Here is an 18,055-nt window from a genome sequence, read left to right as displayed (position 1 = left end):
CACCCCCACAGCGACGCCACTGCTCGGAGCTGCTAGTTCTCTCTCCAAACTATATGCCACATGTGGCCACACGAATCTCACTGCTGACACCGTGGTGCAGACTGGGATCACGGCTCACCCAGGTAACCTCAAGAGCTCGTCCGTGGGCCAGCACTGGGGTGCAGCAGGTAAAGCTGCCGCCTGTGACGCCAGCATCCCATACGGCCTCTGGTTCAGGTCCCCCCTGCTGTACCTCTGATCCAGCTCCCTGCTAATGCACCTGGGAAAGCAGCAGATGACTGTCAAAGCCCTTGGGCCCCTGCACCCTAGTGGGAGACCTAGAAGACACTTCTGGCTCCTGCCTTTGGCCTGGCCCAGCCCCAGCTGTTACAGGCATTTGGGACGTGAACTAGCAGATGGAAGACCTCTCTCCCTGTCACTCTGCCTTTGAAAAATAAATAAAAATTTTAAAAAATGTGCATCAGAGGGGCTGGCACTGTGGCATAGTGGGTTAGGCTTCCGCCTGCAGTGCCAGCATCCCATACAGGCGCTGGTTCGAGGCCCGGCTGCTCCACTTCCGATCCAGCTCTCTGCTGTGGCCTGGGAAAGCAGGGGAGGATGGCCCAAGTCCTTGGGCCCCTGCACCCACGTGGGAGACCTGGAAGAAGCTCCTGGCTTCAGATTGGTACAGCTCTGGCATTGCAGCTGGTGGAGAGTGAACCAGCAGATGGAGGACCTCTCTCTCTCTCTCTCTCTCTCTCTGCCTCTCCTTCTCTCTCTGTGTAACTCTGACTTTCAAATAAATAAATACATCTTTTTATTCCCCTTCAGTGACTCATTACACCTAGAATAAAACCCAAATTCTTAATTTAAATGAGTTAATTGTATCTCAGTGGTGGTGGGTGAATTGTCTCTCATTGTTATGTTAAAAACATAATGCCCCCCATCCCCTGGCACTGTGGCTTAGTGGGTAAAGCTGCTGCCTGTAGTGCCAGCATCCCATGTGGGCACTGGTTCGAGTCCCAGCTGTTCCACTTCCAGATCCAACTCTCTGCTATGGACTGGGAAAGCAGCAGCAGATGGCCCAAGTGCTTGGGTCCCTGCACCTGTATGGGAGACCCAGAGGAAGGTCCAGGTTCCTGGCTTCACATCAGCTCAGCTCTGGCCATTGTGGTCATTTGGGGAGCGAAGTGGCAGATGAAAGATCTCTCTCTCTCTCTCTCTCTCTCTCTCTCTCTCTCTCTCTGCCTCTCTGTAACTCTGCCTTTCAAATCAAATCTTTAAACAAAACAAAGCAAAGCCTAATAGGGACAGGTGCTGTGGCACAGTGGGTTAAGCGGCTGCTCAGGACTCCCGCAGCAACCCACACTGGAGCGCCAGTTCAAGTCTCAGCTGCTCCACTTCTGATCCAGCTTCCTGCTGACGCACCTTCCCTCTGCCCCCAGGCTAGCCTAGCAGTGCCCCCTCCCTCAGGAGTCCCTCCGGACACGAACTCCACCGCACTTCCCTGGCCCGGACAGGGTCGGCCTCTCCTGGCTCGCTCTACCACCGTCCTGCGTGCCTCCCCCAACACCTGCATACTGGCCCTGGGTGCCCTTGCAAACACAGCTCCCATGACAGCCGAGTCACTCATCTGTGACCAGTGACACCCCAACTGGAAACACTCCAGGAATGTCTGAGTAAAATGCACTTGAATGCCTTCCTGGCACAGCGGGTTAAGCCACTTGTGACACCGGCATCCCATATTGGAGCACTGGTTCGAGTCCCGGCTGCTCCACTTCTGATCCAGCTCACGGCTAATGCTCCTGGGAAAGCAGCAGCAGATGACCCAAGGGCTTGGGTCCCTGCCACGCAGTTGGAATTCTTGGCTCCTGGTTTCAGGCTGGGCTGGCCCAGGCTGTTGTGGCCATCTCAGGGGGTGATCTGGTGGACGGAGGATCTTTCTGTCGGAGGCTGGTGCTGTGGTGTAGCAAGCTAAGCCTCTGCCTGAGGCTCCGGCATCCCCTGTGGCCCCAGTTTGTATCTGGCTGCTCCACTTCCGAGCCAGCTCTCTGCAAATGGAACATGGACCAAGTACTCGGACCCCTACACTTGTGTGGGAGACCCGGAAGAGGCTCCTGGCTCCTAATTATTCCAGCACCGGCCATGTGGTCATTTGGCAAGTGCACCAGCGGATGGAAGACCTCTCTGTCTCCCTGTCTGTAACTCTCTCTCAAAGAAATAGATAAAAAAATCATTTTTAAAAAAGATTTATTTATTTATTCGAAAGTCAGTGTACACAGAGAGAAGGAGAGACAGAGAAAGAGAGAGAGAGAGAGAGAGAGAGTCTTCCATCCGCTGGTTCACTCCCCAATTGGCTGCAACGGCCGGAGCTGCACCGATCTGAAGCCAGGAGCCAGGAGCTTCTTCTGGGTCTCCCACATGGGTGCAGGGGCCCAAGGACTTGGGCCATCTTCTACTGTAGAGAGCTGGGTTGGAAGTGGAGCAGCTGGGTCTCTAACTGGCGCCCATATGGGATGCTGGCACTTCAGGTCAGGGTGCCAACCCGCTGCACCACAGTGCCGGCCCAGTAGATAAGAAATCTTAAAAACAAAACAAACAAACAAACAAAAACTCTTTCTGCCTTTTATATAAATACATACATACAGCTTATAAAAAGAAGGCCGGCCCCGGCGGGTCAGTCACATGAGGCTGTTAGAGCGCCTTGGAGGTCAGTGATTCATAAAGAGGACTCACAGCCGGCGCCGCGGCTTAACAGGCTAATCCTCCGCCTTGCGGCGCTGGCACACCGGGTTCTAGTCCCGGTTGGGGCACTGGATTCTATCCCGGTTGCCCCTCTTCCAGGCCAGCTCTCTGCTATGGCCCGGGAAGGCAGTGGAGGATGGCCCAAGTCCTTGGGCCCTGCACCCGCCTGGGAGACCAGGAGGAAGCACCTGGCTCCTGGCTTCGGATCAGCATGATGCGCTGGCCACAGCAGCCATTGGAGGGTGAACCAATGGCAAAAAGGAAGACCTTTCTCTCTGTCTCTCTCTCTCACTATCCACTCTGTCAAAAAAAAAAGAAAAAAAAAAAAAAGACTCGGAGTGCAGGCGAGTGCTGCACTTGGGCTTAGTCTTAGAAAGGACACAGACCAGGAGCAGCCAGAGACACACACAGGTGAGCTGTGGGACAATCCCAGGGCTCCACTGTCCTCTCCCCACACGCCACCCTCCCAGCCCGCCAGCCCCCCTGCAGGCCAGGACGGCACAGAGCTCTCACGTCCAGAGTGCTCACTGAGGTCTCATTACTGAAGCACAGTTAGATTAAAACACTGGCCATGGGGGCCAGCACTGTGGTTACGCTGCTCCTACACTGCCAGTGTCCCAGATGGGTGCCTGTTCCAGTCCCGGCTGCTCCCTTCCCAATCCAGCATCCCTGCGGATGCACCTGCAAAGCCATGGAAGGTGGCCCATGAGCTTGGACCCTTGTCACCCACTGGGAGACCCAGATCAAGTTCCAGGCTCCTGGCCCAGCCCCTGATGTTGCAGCTACTTGGGGGAGTGAACCAGCAGATGAAAAATCTCTCTCTCTCTGTAACTCTTTCAAATAAATACAGAAGTCCAAAAAAATTTTAAAAAGTTAAAAATCTTAACCATCTAATCATAGAGCTGGTGACCAGCCTCCATCCTGAAGCTACCTAGGGACCTGGCCTGAGTCTTTTATTAGCAAAACCTCCAGTGTGCTCTAAGGGATTCATTAATAACAAGGCATTTCTACCAGGAAATCCCATCTGGAAGCTATACGGTGGGCGCTTGGCACAGCAATTAGCCTGCACTTGGGACACCCGTATCCCCTCTCCAAGTGCCTTGATCCAAGTCCCAGCTCTGCTGCTGATCCGTTTCCTGCTCATGCACCCTTGGAGGCAGCAGGTGGTGGCTCAAGTTCGTGGGGGCCCTGGACAGAGTTCCTGGCTGCTGGCTCCTGGCCCTGGATGTTGGGGGCATTTGAGGAATGAATCAGCAGGTGAGTGGTGGTCTTCCTTCCCTCCCCTTCCCCCTTCTCCTTCTGCCTCCTTTCTCTCCCAAGCCCCTTTCATCTGATGCACGGACTGGGGCGGCGGCCATGATCTTTTCCTGCAGGCAGAGCAAACCCTGGGGCTCTGGACCGTCCGGCAGCCTATGGGGGGACAGTCTCCTTGAGAAGGAGGCAGTTCCAAGGAAAACTGCTCCAAGAGCCCAAGACCAGGTACCAATGGGTATCTTTTCAGCTTCCGGTTTTAACCATGACTAAAGGCATTCTGAGTTTCAATACTCCTTGAGGGTCTGGTGTTGTGGTATAATGGGCCCTGGCTGCCATGCTGGCATCCCATATGGGTGCTATTTCGAGCCCTGGCTGCTCCACTTTCGATCCAGCTCCCTGTTAATGCACCTGGGCTTGGGCCCCTACACCCAAGAGAAAGACCCACATGAAGCTGCTGGCTCCTGATTTTGGCCTGCCCCTGCCCCCGTCATTGCGGCCATTTGGGGAGTGAACAAGTGGATAGATCTCTCCCTCTCTCTCTCTTTCAAATAAATCATTTTTTTAAAATTTTTATTTATTTATTTGAGAGGTAGAGTTACAGACACGGGGAGACAGAGGGGGAAAGAGAGAGAGAAAGGTCTTCCATTCACTGGTTCACTTCCCAAACGGCCACAACAGCCAGAGCTAGTCCAATCCGAAGCCAGGAGCCAGGAGCTTCTTCTGGGTCTCCCACATGGGTGCAGGGGCCCAAGCACTTGGGCCATCTTCTGCTGCTTTCCCAGGCCACAGCAGGGAGCTGGATCAGCACAGGAGCAGCCGGGACATGAACTGGCGCCCATATGGGATGCCGGTGCTGCAAGCAGAGGCCTACCCTACTATGCCACAGCGCCAGCCCTAATAAAATCAATGTAAAAAAAACAAAACAAAACAAAACTCATTGAGCCCGTAAACTCCTTTGCAAGTGTAAACGAAGTGAAACTGGAGTTTCCATGATGGATAGCTGAAAACGTCCCGAGTAGCCTCCGAGGAAGCGCCCGTCCGCCTCGGTTTAGCCCGGGAGTCCAGGGCTGGATCCTCTCCCCACTTTCCCAGAAGCTCGCTCCTTCCGAGGCCTTCCTCTCAACCGGCTCTTCCCCCGGCCTCCCAACATATTCCCGTCTCCCCACGCTCTCAAACCACCAGGCTCATCCCTGTTCTTCGCTTCTTGGCCAAGTGGTATAGGAAAGCTCTCCACATTCCTTTTTAGTAAGATTTACTTATTTACTTGCAAGTCAGAGTTACACAGAGATAGAGAGGCAGAGAGAGAGAGAGAGAGAGAGAGAGAGAGAGATCTTCCATCTGCTGGTTCACTTGCCAATTGACTGCAACGGCCAGAGCTGTGCTGATCCGAAACCAAGAGCCAGGAGCTTCTTCCAGGTCTCCCACGCAGGTGCAAGGGCCCAAGGACTTGTGCCATCTTCTACTGCTTTCCCAGGCCGCAGCAGAGAGCTGGATTGGAAGTGGAGCAGCCGGGACTCGAACCAGAGCCCATATGGGATGCTGGCGCTGCAGACAGTGGCTTTACCTGCTACGCCACAGTGCCAGCTCCTGAACTTTTTTTTTTTTTTTTTTGATAGGCAGAGTGGACAGTGAGAGACAGAGAGAAAGGTCTTCCTTTTTCGTTGGTTCACCCTCCAATGGCTGGCCACTGCTGCACTGATCAGAAGCCAGGAGCCAGGTGCTTAATTCTCCTGGTCTCCCATGTGGGTGCAGGGCCCAAGCACTTGGGCCATCCTCCACTGTACTCCCAGGCCACAGCAGAGAGCTGGCCTGGAAGAGGAGCAATCGGGGCAGAATCCGGTGCCCCAACCCAGACTAGAACCCGGTGTGCCGGCGCCGCAGGCAGAGGATTAGCCTAGTGAGCGTCGGCGCCATCCATTCTGAACTTTTAAATACATCCTTTACCCACGAGTCCTGTCTAGAGGACAAGGAACTGTCACCAGGCCTCAGCACTTCCTATTTCTCTTTCTTGGCCTGCTGAGCGTTGACTGTTCCCCAGAACGAAGCCCCTAGGCCCCCTCCTCTCTGCACACATCACCTTGAGAAGCCCATTCATGACCACGGCTTCCACGATGGCCACTCACCGACTGCAAGAGGCAGGTACCAAACCCAGGCATCCCGATATGGACTGTGAGCATCCTGACCAGAGTTTTAGCGGCTAGAGCAAACGCCTAGCCCAGAACACCCTCATGTGAGTCAGCGCTCTTATCCACCTGCACCTCTCAGACGACTCGCCTCTGTATTCCAGAGGCGCTTAATTCTGAATTCCGTCTGCCAGTCTTGGAAATTTTATTGGGAACCTCAGAAGAGAGAGGGACGCTCCTTCGACTACAGTTCGTGAGCTCTTGGGACTGAAGTTTGGAGCTATGTAAATCTTGCCACTAAGATGAGCCAACCAAAGGCCCGGAGACAGCAGAACCACGGCTGCTGAGCCGCTGGTTCCAGATACCGCTGGGCCCCTGGATTCACCTGTTCCCGAAGAAGCGTGATTCGTTTTGCACTTTGCAATAACCCGATCCCTGGATTCCCTTACTGTTCAGGTCAGTCGGAGCTGGGCCAGTGAGAGACTGCTGCATGGTTTCAATGACCCGCTATACCTTAACGGTCCTCAATTTCCATAACCGGCCTCGGTCGGCTCTTGCGCTCCGGGATTGCATGTCCACCCACCTCCCGATGTCCCACAGACACATCCCAAACTGGCCATCACTCCCCTCCCCATCTGTATCTCCCGCCAGAGCGCTGAACTTCCTCGAAGGCCTGCCCCGCTCCTAAAGAAACCTAGGTCGTAAGTTCAGGCTCCGCCTCCTCGCGGGGCCTGCCCCAAGGTCACCGGCCTCGTCCCTCGGCCCAGATTCTTGGGGGCGGTCTCCGCAACCCCCTCAGTACCAGAGCCAGGCGCTCTAGGCTGCAGCGGGTCGTCCCAGAAGCCTGAGCGTCTCGCTGGCTTCCGGTCCTCCGCGGCTACTCTAGCCCTCAGTAAGAGGGTTTCTCTATGGTTGGCGGCTCTTCTTTTTTGTCCCGACTCTCGCCCGGCGGACTCTGGCCGGACACAACCCCTTCCCACGTCGGCCTCTTCACCAGAGAACTCCCTGGAGTACGACAAGACAGCCACGCTCTCGGCTCCCGAGCTGACGGCGCGGAGTAGAAGGATGGCGGAAGTATGACAGCGCCCGCCCCTCTCGCCGCTCTTCTCTATGGTCGCTTCCTTCGGCGACGGGAAAAGGGGGTCCCCGCGCCTGCGCAGAGCCGGGCTAGGAGCTCGTCGCTGAGGTGGGGGGGTGGGGGGTGCAGGGAGCGGGAGCCGCCGCCGCCGCCGCCGCCGCCGGAGCTAAACCGCGGGGACCGAGATGCAGGTGGGACCGGAACCGGAACCCCCCTCCTCCAGTGCCCCTTCCCTCTCCGCGACCCGGCCCCGGAGCCTGCGAGGAGCTCTGGTGGGGGTGGGCGTGGGGGTCCGGGGACAGCAGGGACGCTCGGCCCGGGAGAGTGCAGCTGACAGGACTGGTCCGGAGAAGACTGAGACACCCTCCCCCGCCCCGGGAATGGGCCGGTGCGGGGTGTCCAGGGAGTAGGGTCGGGTCGGAGTGGATGGACCACGGGCCCCGGAGGGTCTTGAGCCGGAGCGGAGCCTGCACCCTCCACCACCCTCCCTTCGGGAAATAGCATAGCTGTGTGCCAAGAGGCAGGTGCACGGGGGAAAATGTGTCAGAGTCCTCCCGCTTGGCAGAAGAGAAACTGAGTCACCAGCCTAGGAGCCGCAGGGTCAGCGGGCCTGACGGGGGCTAGGGGGAGGCCACTGTGAGTGGAGCCGGCCCCGGGCTGGACACCGCTCTCCGCTGGGTCCGCATCTCTTGGCTCGGTTTCCCCGCGCTCCATGACTCCCGCATCTCCTGGCCGCTTTTCGTGGGTGTGGAGTTGTCCCAGTGGTCGGGGCCGTCTGAGTGTGTAAGGCCTAGGCCAGGGAGGAGGGGAGGGGTCGCCCGGGTTACAGCCTGGCTGGGGGGGGGTGCGGTTTGGGGAGCCTTTCCTGAGCTGTTTTCGCCCATGTCCCGGGGCCACCACCTTCCCCTAAAAGCAGGGGGGAGGAGCCCCGGGTTGTAAATTCCACACCCAGCTGGTCGTAAGAACTTGGGAAAGAGCTTTCTTTTAGGACACTGGGACCCTGGCACTGCCCTCCCCCATAGAGAGAGTAATAGTGGCGGGCACTTTTCTTGTGCGCTTCTTTTGTGCCGCACGCCAGCTTGTTCTAGTCCCTGGGATTCGCCCACCAGTTCCAGGCGGTGGGATCATCGGGTTTGTCTTTCCAGTCGTGAAACCTGAGGCTCAGAGAGAGACAGAGAGAACCGTGTGTTTGCTCGAGATCACACAGCTAATAGGTGCTTGAGCTGGGGTTTTGGTCCAGGCCTGACTTCAGAACCTATGGCCTTAACCACCAGGCTAACCAGCCTTTAGGACATGCTCCCCAGTGAGAAGAGGGACGTTAAAACAAAACAAAACAAGCCCTAGGATCTTTCCCAACACTTCTTCCCCCATCCCTGGGATGTTTTATTTGTGTTGTGGCCAGCAACGATTTGCCCTGATTCAGTTTAGGGTCTCCTCTGCTTGTGCCGCCTCTGGGCCCCAGACCGGAGAGGCACGGAAGGACTGGGCCCGGGGCTGGGGCGCTAGGCTTTCGAGACTGCTGCTTCCGTCCACCGGCACCCATCCATCCTCCTTACCGAGCAGCCGCACACGGGGATGCCTGAGGCGGGCTCCACAGTCCCAGCTCTCCTCGGGCCCCCGAGAGCTGGGGCGGTAAGGGGCCGAGGCTGCGGCTGGTCCAGCCGGTCCCTGGGGGACACGCTGTGCAGTGGGAGAAACGGTAGGCTTGGAGCTCGGAGCCTTGTCTGAGCCTCGGGCGGTAGACGCTCTCCCGAGGAAAGGTAAGGTGAGCACCTGGAAGCTTCTGGAATGGCCCACGGTCTTAGAAAAGGAAGTGACCCGGAAGAGATTCCTCTGGGGAGGAAGGTGGGCGGCCAAGCAAGGCTGGGGTCGGGAAGGTGGGCCGATGGTTTCCCAGGACTGGGCCAAGAGCAGGTTGGGTCTCTTCCCCATTGCATTGCAACAGGGGGTCTCCGGCTGCTGGGGAGGGGGCGACCTGCCCCAGCCCCAGCTCTGCGGTGACCCCTCCGTGTGCTTCTCTCTCCTGCAGCTGCTGCCGCTCACCCCGTGTCTCCTGGCCGCTTCCCTCTTTGCTGCCCCTCCCCGCAGGCTCCCCCACTCCGCCACCTCCTGGGGGCCATCATGAATGGTGCCCCTTCCCCGGAGGATGGGGCCTCCCCGCCCCCACTGCCGCCGCCCCCTCCCCCCAGCTGGAGGGAGTTCTGTGAGTCCCACGCCCGGGCTGCCGCCCTGGACTTCGCCCGCCGCTTCCGCCTCTACCTGGCCTCGCACCCGCAGTACGCGGGGCCCGGGGCCGAGGCCGCCTTCTCCCGCCGATTCGCCGAACTCTTCCTCCAGCACTTCGAAGCCGAGGTGGCCCGGGCCTCGGGCTCCCTCTCGCCGCCACCGGTGCCGGCCCCGCTGAGTCCCGGCCTGGAGATCCCGCCCCACGACCTGCCCCTGGAGAGCTGCAGGGCGGGCGGGCCCCTGGCCGTGCTGGGCCCTTCTCGCTCATCCGAGGACCTGGCCGGCCCCCTCCCCTCCTCAGTCTCTTCTACGACGACCTCCTCCTCGAAGCCGAAGCTCAAGAAGCGCTTCTCCCTCCGCTCAGTGGGCCGCTCGGTCCGGGGGTCGGTGCGTGGCATCCTGCAGTGGCGGGGCACTGTGGACCCTCCCTCGTCGGCCGGGCCCCTGGAGACCGCGTCAGGTCCCCCGGTCTTGGGCGGAAACACCAACTCCAACTCCTCTGGCGGAGCCGGGACCGTCGGCCGGGGACTGGCCAGTGACGGCCCCTCCCCGGGGGAGAGGTGGACTCACCGTTTTGAGAGGCTGAGACTGAGTCGGGGAGGGGGCGGCCCGAAGGAAGGGGCCGGGACGGTGCAGAGGGAAGAGCTGCTGAGTTTCATGGGGGCTGAAGAGGCGGCCCCTGAGCCAGCTGGAGTGGGCCGGGCCGGGGGGACAGCTGGGCCGGCGGTGGGCGGCGGGGGGCCACCCCAGTGGCAGAAGTGTCGCTTGCTGCTCCGAAGCGAAGGAGAAGGAGGAGGAGGAAGCCGTCTGGAGTTCTTTGTGCCGCCCAAGGTGAGGCCCCGGGGCTGGCGGCTGGGGTGGGTGCAGCCCTGCAGGGGAGCCCTGCAGCGCCCCCGCCTGCTCCCTGTGTGGGCGCCTCTGGCAGTGTCCCGGGATGTAGAGGGAAAGGGGCTGTCTGAAGGGGTCTCTCCGCACCCCACAACGGAGCCTCCTTCCGGTTCCCGGCCTAGGCGTCTCGGCCCCGGCTCAGCATTCCCTGCTCTGCCATCACAGACGTCCGGACCACCACAGCCCTGGAGATGCCGGATCGGGAGAACACGTTTGTGGTTAAGGTAGGAGCCGCGGGTGCGCGTGCACCGGAGCAGGTGCCTTGGGGGAAGGGGTCGTGCAAGTCAGGTGCCCAGGACGCGTTCCTGGGCCTGCTGCTTTCCGGGAAGGCTGTGGAGAGGGGTGGTGCTGCCTTGGTTGAGGCGTCAGGAGCTGGAAGGGACCTGGCGCTGGCTGGGACTGTCCTCTGCCGCAGGTGGAAGGCCCTGCGGAGTATATCCTGGAGACGGCCGACGCGCTGCACGTGAAGGCCTGGGTGTCCGACATCCAGGAGTGCCTGAGCCCGGGGTGAGGAGCCCGCCTGCCGCTGCCGCAGGGCCCTGGGGCTGAGGAGGGGAGCAGCCCGTGCCGCTCACCTGGCTCACTTTTCCTGTCTCTGCAGCCCCTGCCCCACGACTAGCCCCCGCCCCATGACCCTCCCTCTGGCCCCTGGGACTTCGTTCCTCCCACGGGAGAACACAGACAGCCTGGAGCTGCCCTGCATGAACCACTCGGAGAGCCTGCCCAGCCAGGACCTGCTGCTGGGAGCCAGTGAGAGCAACGACCGCCTGGCGCAGGGTAAGGGCGCAGCCTTCGGGAGCTGGGCCTCGGAGCCCGCCACGCACGCGCACGCGGCCCCAGCTCTGCAGGTTCTCCAGCACCCTGCCCTGCCGAAGCCCCTCTTTTGTACCTGAACACGCCAACCACGCAGTGCCACCGTTGGCCATATTCTATAAAGATTTCATTTTTATGTATGTGAAAGGCAGAAAGAGAGAAGGAGAGAGAGAGGTCTTCCACCGGCAAGTTCACTCCCCAAGTGACTGCAACAGCTGGGGCTGGACTGGGCGGAAGCCGGGAGCCAGGAGCTCCACCCAGTTCTTCCACGCGGGTGGCAGGGCCATGTGCTGGGGTCACCCTCTTCCGCTGCGTCCCCAGGTGCATCAGCGCGGCTCTGGATGGAAGGAGAGCAGCCAGGACTGGAACCGGCGCTGCTGTTATTTTGTATTTGAAAGAGAGAGGCTTTTCTGCTCCCTAAGCGCCCACAGTAGCTAGGGCAGAACCAGGCTGAAGCCAGAGCCTAGAACCCAATCCGGTGTCCGATGTGAGTGTCAGGGACCCAAGTCCTTGAGCCATCACCTGCTGCACTGATAAGAAGCTTGAACCAGAAGCAGAGCTGGGACGTGAAGCCGGGCACCCCGTACGGGCTGTGGGCGTCCCGACTGCTGTGCTGGGCGCCCACCCTGTGCCCGCAGGCCAGCACCTCGGTTCTCCGGGCCTCCAGCACACCGGCAAGAAATCTTAGGTTAGCTCTTCCCCTGCCTCCGTGTGTTGGTCCGTGGCAGCGGCTTTCCTTTGGACTCTTACTTTCTGGCCTGACCATACACACGGAGAGACTGCTCCTCCTCACACAGACTGCTCACACACACACACACACACACAGACTGCTCGCCCTCTCTCTCTCACACACACACACAGACTGCTCGCCCTCCCACGCACACACACACAGACTGCTCCCCCCCCACAGACTGCTCCCCCTCTCTCACACACAGACTGCTTCCCCTCTCTCACACACACACACACATACACACACAGACGGCTCCCCCCCACACACAGACTTCTCCCCCCCTCACACACACACACAGACTGCTCCCCCTCTCACACACACACAGACTGCTCCCCCCCCCTCACACACACACACACACACACAGACTGCTCGCCCTCCCACACACACACAGACTGCTCCCCCCCACACACACACAGACTGCTCCCACACACACACACAGACTGCTTGCCCTCCCACACACACAGACTGCTTGCCCTCCCACACACACACACAGACTGCTCCCCCCCCCACACAGACTGCTCCCCCTCTCACACACACACAGACTGCTTGCCCTCCCACACACACAGACTGCTTGCCCTCCCACACACACACACAGACTGCTCCCCCCCCACAGACTGCTCCCCCTCTCACACACACACAGACTGCTCCCCCCCCCCACACACACACAGACTGCTCGCCCTCCCACACACACACAGACTGCTCCCCCTCACACACATACACAGACTGCTCCCCCCCACACAGACTGCTCCCCCCCCACAGACTGCTCCCCCCCTCACACACACACACACAGACTGCTCCCCCTCACACACACACACAGACTGCTCCCCCTCTCACACACACACAGACTGCTCCCCCCCACAGACTGCTCCCCCTCACATACACACAGACTGCTCCCCCCCACACACACACAGACTGCTCCCCCCTCACACACACACACAGACTGCTCCCCCCCCCACACAGACACAGACTGCTCCCCCTCACACACACACACAGACTGCTTGCCCTCCCACACACACAGACTGCTTGCCCTCCCACACACACACACAGACTGCTCCCCCCACACACACAGACACAGACTGCTCCCCCTCACACACACACACAGACTGCTCCCCCCCCCCACACACAGACTGCTCCCCCTCACACACACACATACACACACACACAGACTGCTCCCCCTCACACACACAGACTGCTCCCCCTCACACACATACACAGACTGCTCCCCCCCCCCCACAGACTGCTCCCCCTCACACACACACATACACACACACACAGACTGCTCCCCCTCACACACACAGACTGCTCCCCCTCACACACATACACAGACTGCTCCCCCCCCACACAGACTGCTCCCCCTCACACACACACACACAGACTGCTCGCCCTCCCACACACACATACACACAGACTGCTCCCCCTCACACACATACACAGACTGCTCCCCCTCACACACATACACAGACTGCTCCCCCCCCACACAGACTGCTCCCCCTCACACACACACACACACACACAGACTGCTCGCCCTCCCACACACACATACACACAGACTGCTCCCCCTCACACACATACACAGACTGCTCCCCCTCACACACATACACAGACTGCTCCCCCCCACAGACACAGACTGCTCCCCCTCTCACACACACACAGACTGCTCCCCCCCCCACACAGACTGCTCCCCCCCACACACAGACTGCTCCCCCTCACACACATACACAGACTGCTCCCCCCCACACACATACACACACAGAGACTGCTCCTCCCCTCACACACACACAGACTGCTCCCTCTCACACACACATACACACATACACAGACTGCTCTCCCCCACAGACTGCTCCCCCCCACAGACTGCTCCCCCTCACACACACACACACACACACAGACTGCTCGCCCTCCCACACACACATACACACACACACAGACCGCTCCCCCTCACACACACACATACACACACAGACTGCTCCCCCTCACACACATACACAGACTGCTCCCCCCCCACACACAGACTGCTCGCCCTCCCACACACACATACACACACACATACACACACACAGACTGCTCCCCCCCACACACATACACAGACTGCTCCCCCCCCCCCACACACAGACTGCTCCCCCTCTCACACACACACAGACTGCTCCCCCCCACACACACACAGACTGCTCCCCCTCTCACACACACACACACTCGAGACTGCTCCCCCTCACACAGACACACACACATATACTGCTCCCCCTCACACACACATTGCTCCCACCCTCCCTCTGTCTCACACACAGACTGTTCCCACCCTCTCTCACACACACACACACACACTGCTCCCACCCCTCCCAGACTGCTCCCCCCCACACACACACAGAGGCCCCGTCTAGACTAGACTGCTTCTGCTGTTCCCCTGTCTCCGGCCCCTGTGTTGTAGGTTGCAGCATCCGGGTGCCGAGAAGTCAGGCTGTCCTCAGTGAGTGACCAGAGCAGTCAGAGCCAGAGCGGAGCCCACAGGCTGTCAGGCCTCAGGGAGCCGGTGCCTTTTCCGAGGCCCACCTGAGTGGCACTGGCAGAGCCGGGCCACAGCAGCCTGCTGCCCTGAGCGCGTGTCCGCCATGTCTGCGCGGCTCCTGAGCACTGACCCCAGGGCAGTCGGCTGGGTTCAAGTCTGCCACCCAGCAGCCACTCAGCACGCCTGGGCCTGGCACAGGCCCTGGGCAGGACGGGGACTCACGCCCGAGATGAGCTCCTCGCCCTCCACGGGGGCTGACGTCACTGAGTGAGAAGCAGGCCCCTCGGAGCCTGTGCTTGCTGTCCTCCAAGCACACGAGCAGGAAGCGCCTTGGGAGCTCGGAGGAGGAGAGCAGCAGGGGAGGGGAGGGCCAGGAACACAGCCAGGGAGGCAGGTGGCGGGTGCAGAGCCCCAAAGTGGGGAGGGCCAGGGTATTTGGAAAAATTAGATAGAATGGGCTACAGTGGAGGATGTGTGCTGCTGGTGGAGGTGAAGTTGGTTTAGCTTAGGGCGACTGGAAGGAGCATCTTTTTTTTTTTTTTTTTGACAGGCAGAGTGGACAGTGAGAGAGAGAGACAGAGAGAAAGGTCTTCCTTTTGCCATTGGTTCACCCTCCAATGGCCGCCGCGGCCAGCGCGCTGCGGCTGGCGCACCGCGCTGATCCGATGGCAGGAGCCAGGTGCTCTTCTCCTGGTCTCCCATGGGGTGCAGGGCCCAAGCACTTGGGCCATCCTCCACTGCACTCCCGGGCTGCAGCAGAGAGCTGGCCTGGAAGAGGGGGCAACCGGGACAGAATCCGGCGCCCCGACCGCAAGTAGATCCTGAGGTGCCGACGCCGCAAGGCAGAGGATTAGCCCATTGAGCCGCAGCGCCGGCCCTTTTTTAATTTTTTTTAAGATTGTATTTTTTTGAAAGAGGAACAGAGAGATTTTCCATCTGCTGGTTCACCCCCCAGATAGGGAGTGGGCTAGGCCAGGCAAAAGCCAGGAGAACATCCGGGTCTCCCCCATGGGTGGCAGAGGTCCAGACACTAGGTCCATCTTCCCCTGCTTTTCCAAGCCGTTAGCAGGGAGCTGGGTGGAAGTAGAGAAGCCAGGACATGAAGCGGCGCCCACGCGGCTGTGGATGGCGGCGTTACCCGCTACGCCACAGCACTGGCCCCTGCAGGAGCGCCTTTGATGCCACTTAGAGTTGGGGCTTTCTCTGTGGTCCTTGTCCATGTCAGAGTGTCCGAGGTTCCACCCCGTCCCTGCCCCGCAGCGCTGTCAGCAAACATGGGCACTTTTGGCTGCCAGGACCTCCTTGCCGGAACTCCACGGTCCCTGCGCGGTGCAGGCGGCAGCACCTGGAGCCTTGGTGAAAACCCGGCCGGGGCTGCCACCCTCAGAGGTGGGCGTTCCTGCCAGCGCACCTGGGGCTGGAGGGGAAGCGGGCGCAGGAGACCGCTCTGCAGGCCGGAGCTCCGCAGTCCTCACCTGCCCTCTGTCTTCTTCCAGGGGCGTACGGGGGCCTCTCAGACCGCCCCTCGGCATCCATCTCCCCTAGTTCCGCCTCCATTGCTGCCTCCCAGTTTGACTCAATGGAACTGCTTCCCCTGAGCTGCCTCCTCGCATCCCCATTGAGGAGGGACCCCCAGCAGGGACAGCTCAGCCCCTCTCAGCCCCCTACCCTCCCCTGGACACTCCGGAAACAGCCAAAGGTACCAGCCGAGTGAGTGTGTCTGTCCAGCAGGCCGGGCCGCCAGCCTCCTGGACTGCCGTCTGGGGATCTGCCCTGAGTGGGGGCTGGGCGAGGTGGGCCGCCAGGGAGGAGGCGCCCCAGGCTGGCTTCTCCCCGGCTGGGGGAGGCGTCCCTGACACCCTGGTTTCCCCCCTCTCTCCTTCCTGAAGGGTCATTCCTGTTCCAGGGGAGTCAGAGGGCGCTGAAGGGGAGCAGCCGCTCTCCGGATACCCTTGGTTCCATGGGATGCTCTCTCGGCTCAAGGCCGCCCAGCTAGTGCTGGAGGGAGGCGCCGGCTCCCACGGTGTCTTCCTGGTGCGTCAGAGTGAGACGAGGCGGGGTGAATACGTCCTCACTTTCAACTTCCAGGGCAAGGCCAAGGTGAGCGACCCGGACTCCCTGGGTGGAATGGGCCGGAGGTGGGGGAAGGGAGGGGGCTGGGACCTGCGGGGGCTTCGGCTCCCACCTCACTTGCTCATCCTGCCCTCAGCACCTGCGTTTGTCGCTGAACGAGGAGGGCCAGTGCCGGGTCCAGCACCTGTGGTTCCAGTCCATTTTCGATATGCTCGAGCATTTTCCGGGTGCACCCCATCCCCCTGGAGTCTGGCGGCTCCAGTGACGTTGTCCTTGTCAGCTACGTGCCCTCCCAGCGGCAGCAGGGTGAGCAGAGCAGGTCTGCAGGGGAGGAGGTGCCCCTGCACCCAGGAAGTGAGGTGTGTGTACCAGAGAGGCGGGGCGGGGGGCTGTGAGGGCAGAGCAGGGCAGGCAGCCAGGGGCCGGCGCCGGGAGGCAGCTGAGGCTTGGGCTGGCGCATCCCCATTCCATGACTCCTGCGTTCATCATGTGTCTGTCTCCTGGAGCCGTCCCCCCAGCCCCGCCTTGCCCTTCTTGGGGATGCTTGGCGTGATCCCCCCCCCTCCTCCCTCAGTGTCTGACGTCCCTGTCTGATCTCTCCCTCTCCCCCACCCCAGCGTCCCATCTGTCCCCACGTTGCCCCTCCCCCCCAGGCCGGAGCAGGCCGGAGCCATGCAGGGGTGTGCGAGGGAGACCGATGCTACCCCGATGCCTCCTCCACCCTCATGCCCTTCGGAGCGAGTGACTGTGTGTAAGTGTGGTCCTCCTCTCACCGCCGCCCATGATCCATCTTCACGGGGGGGTCGCTCAGGAGACGGGCCGCTGGGGAGACAGCACACGGGTCCGGGCAAGAGCCTGCCTCCCTCCACAATCCCTCTGTCTTCTCACCCTTCCCATCCAGAACCGAACACCTCCCGTGACCCACCCCAGCCCCCCTGAACCCCCTTCATGGACAGATCCCCTACATCCTGGGACAGAAGAGGCGTCGGGGCCGCCAGAAGTGGCGGCAGCAACAGCCGCAGCAGCCAAAGAGAGGCAAGAGAAAGAGAAAGCGGGGCAGTGGAGGGGTCCCGGAAGAGCTGGTCCCCGTGGCTGAGCTGGTCCCCGTGGCTGAACTGGAAGAGGCCATAGCACCAGGCGCCGAGGCCCTGGGAGGTGCTGCGGGGGTGGGCCCGACGGTACAGCTCCAGCAGTTGCCACTAGGGGGCGACGGAGAAGAAGGGGGCCATCCCAGAGCCATTAATAACCAGTACTCCTTCGTGTGAGACACCCTACCCAACCTCCCTCCATGCTTCTTGCTCCCAGCCCTCCGGTCATGAGGCCGGGCCGGGAAGGTCCCAAGGAGAGGTTGGGGTCCCCTCCCCACATGCTTCCTGACCCTCGTCGGCCAAAGGCGTCTATGTTGGTACAAGCAGAGGTTCAAGAGCCCTGTTACCTCCCTCGCGCATACACTACAGGTGCCCCGTTACCTCCCTGAGGGGCTCTTACGGTCAGCCCCACCCCTGGGGGCCATTTCCCCATTAACAACCCCCCAGCCCGTGGCAGGGTGAGGGGGGGAAGGGCTGTCAGTTATAGTAAGGTCGTTGTTGTTGTTTTAAACAAAATGGAGAAGCATACATAAATAAAAGGGTTTATCTCAGTTC

General features: G+C 60.4%; 1 protein-coding gene across 1 annotated transcript; it reads left to right on the top strand.

Moving 5' to 3' along the window:
• The first annotated feature begins 7,390 nt into the window (after positions 1 to 7,390).
• Positions 7,391 to 18,055, top strand: SH2B1 (SH2B adaptor protein 1). Its single transcript, XM_062180494.1, is given in 13 exon segments — positions 7,391 to 10,236; positions 10,416 to 10,517; positions 10,709 to 10,800; positions 10,895 to 11,070; positions 15,836 to 15,928; positions 15,931 to 16,038; positions 16,229 to 16,249; positions 16,252 to 16,439; positions 16,549 to 16,632; positions 16,634 to 16,718; positions 17,314 to 17,342; positions 17,344 to 17,466; positions 17,468 to 18,055. Coding segments are annotated over 13 exon segments (2,247 nt in total). The 5' UTR covers positions 7,391 to 9,300; the 3' UTR covers positions 17,678 to 18,055.

This window comes from Lepus europaeus, chromosome 21, assembly GCF_033115175.1.
Source record: "Lepus europaeus isolate LE1 chromosome 21, mLepTim1.pri, whole genome shotgun sequence".
Lineage (NCBI taxonomy): Eukaryota > Metazoa > Chordata > Mammalia > Lagomorpha > Leporidae > Lepus > Lepus europaeus.
Note: the sequence above shows the minus strand (reverse complement) of the source record. Positions and strands in the feature narration are given on the sequence as shown.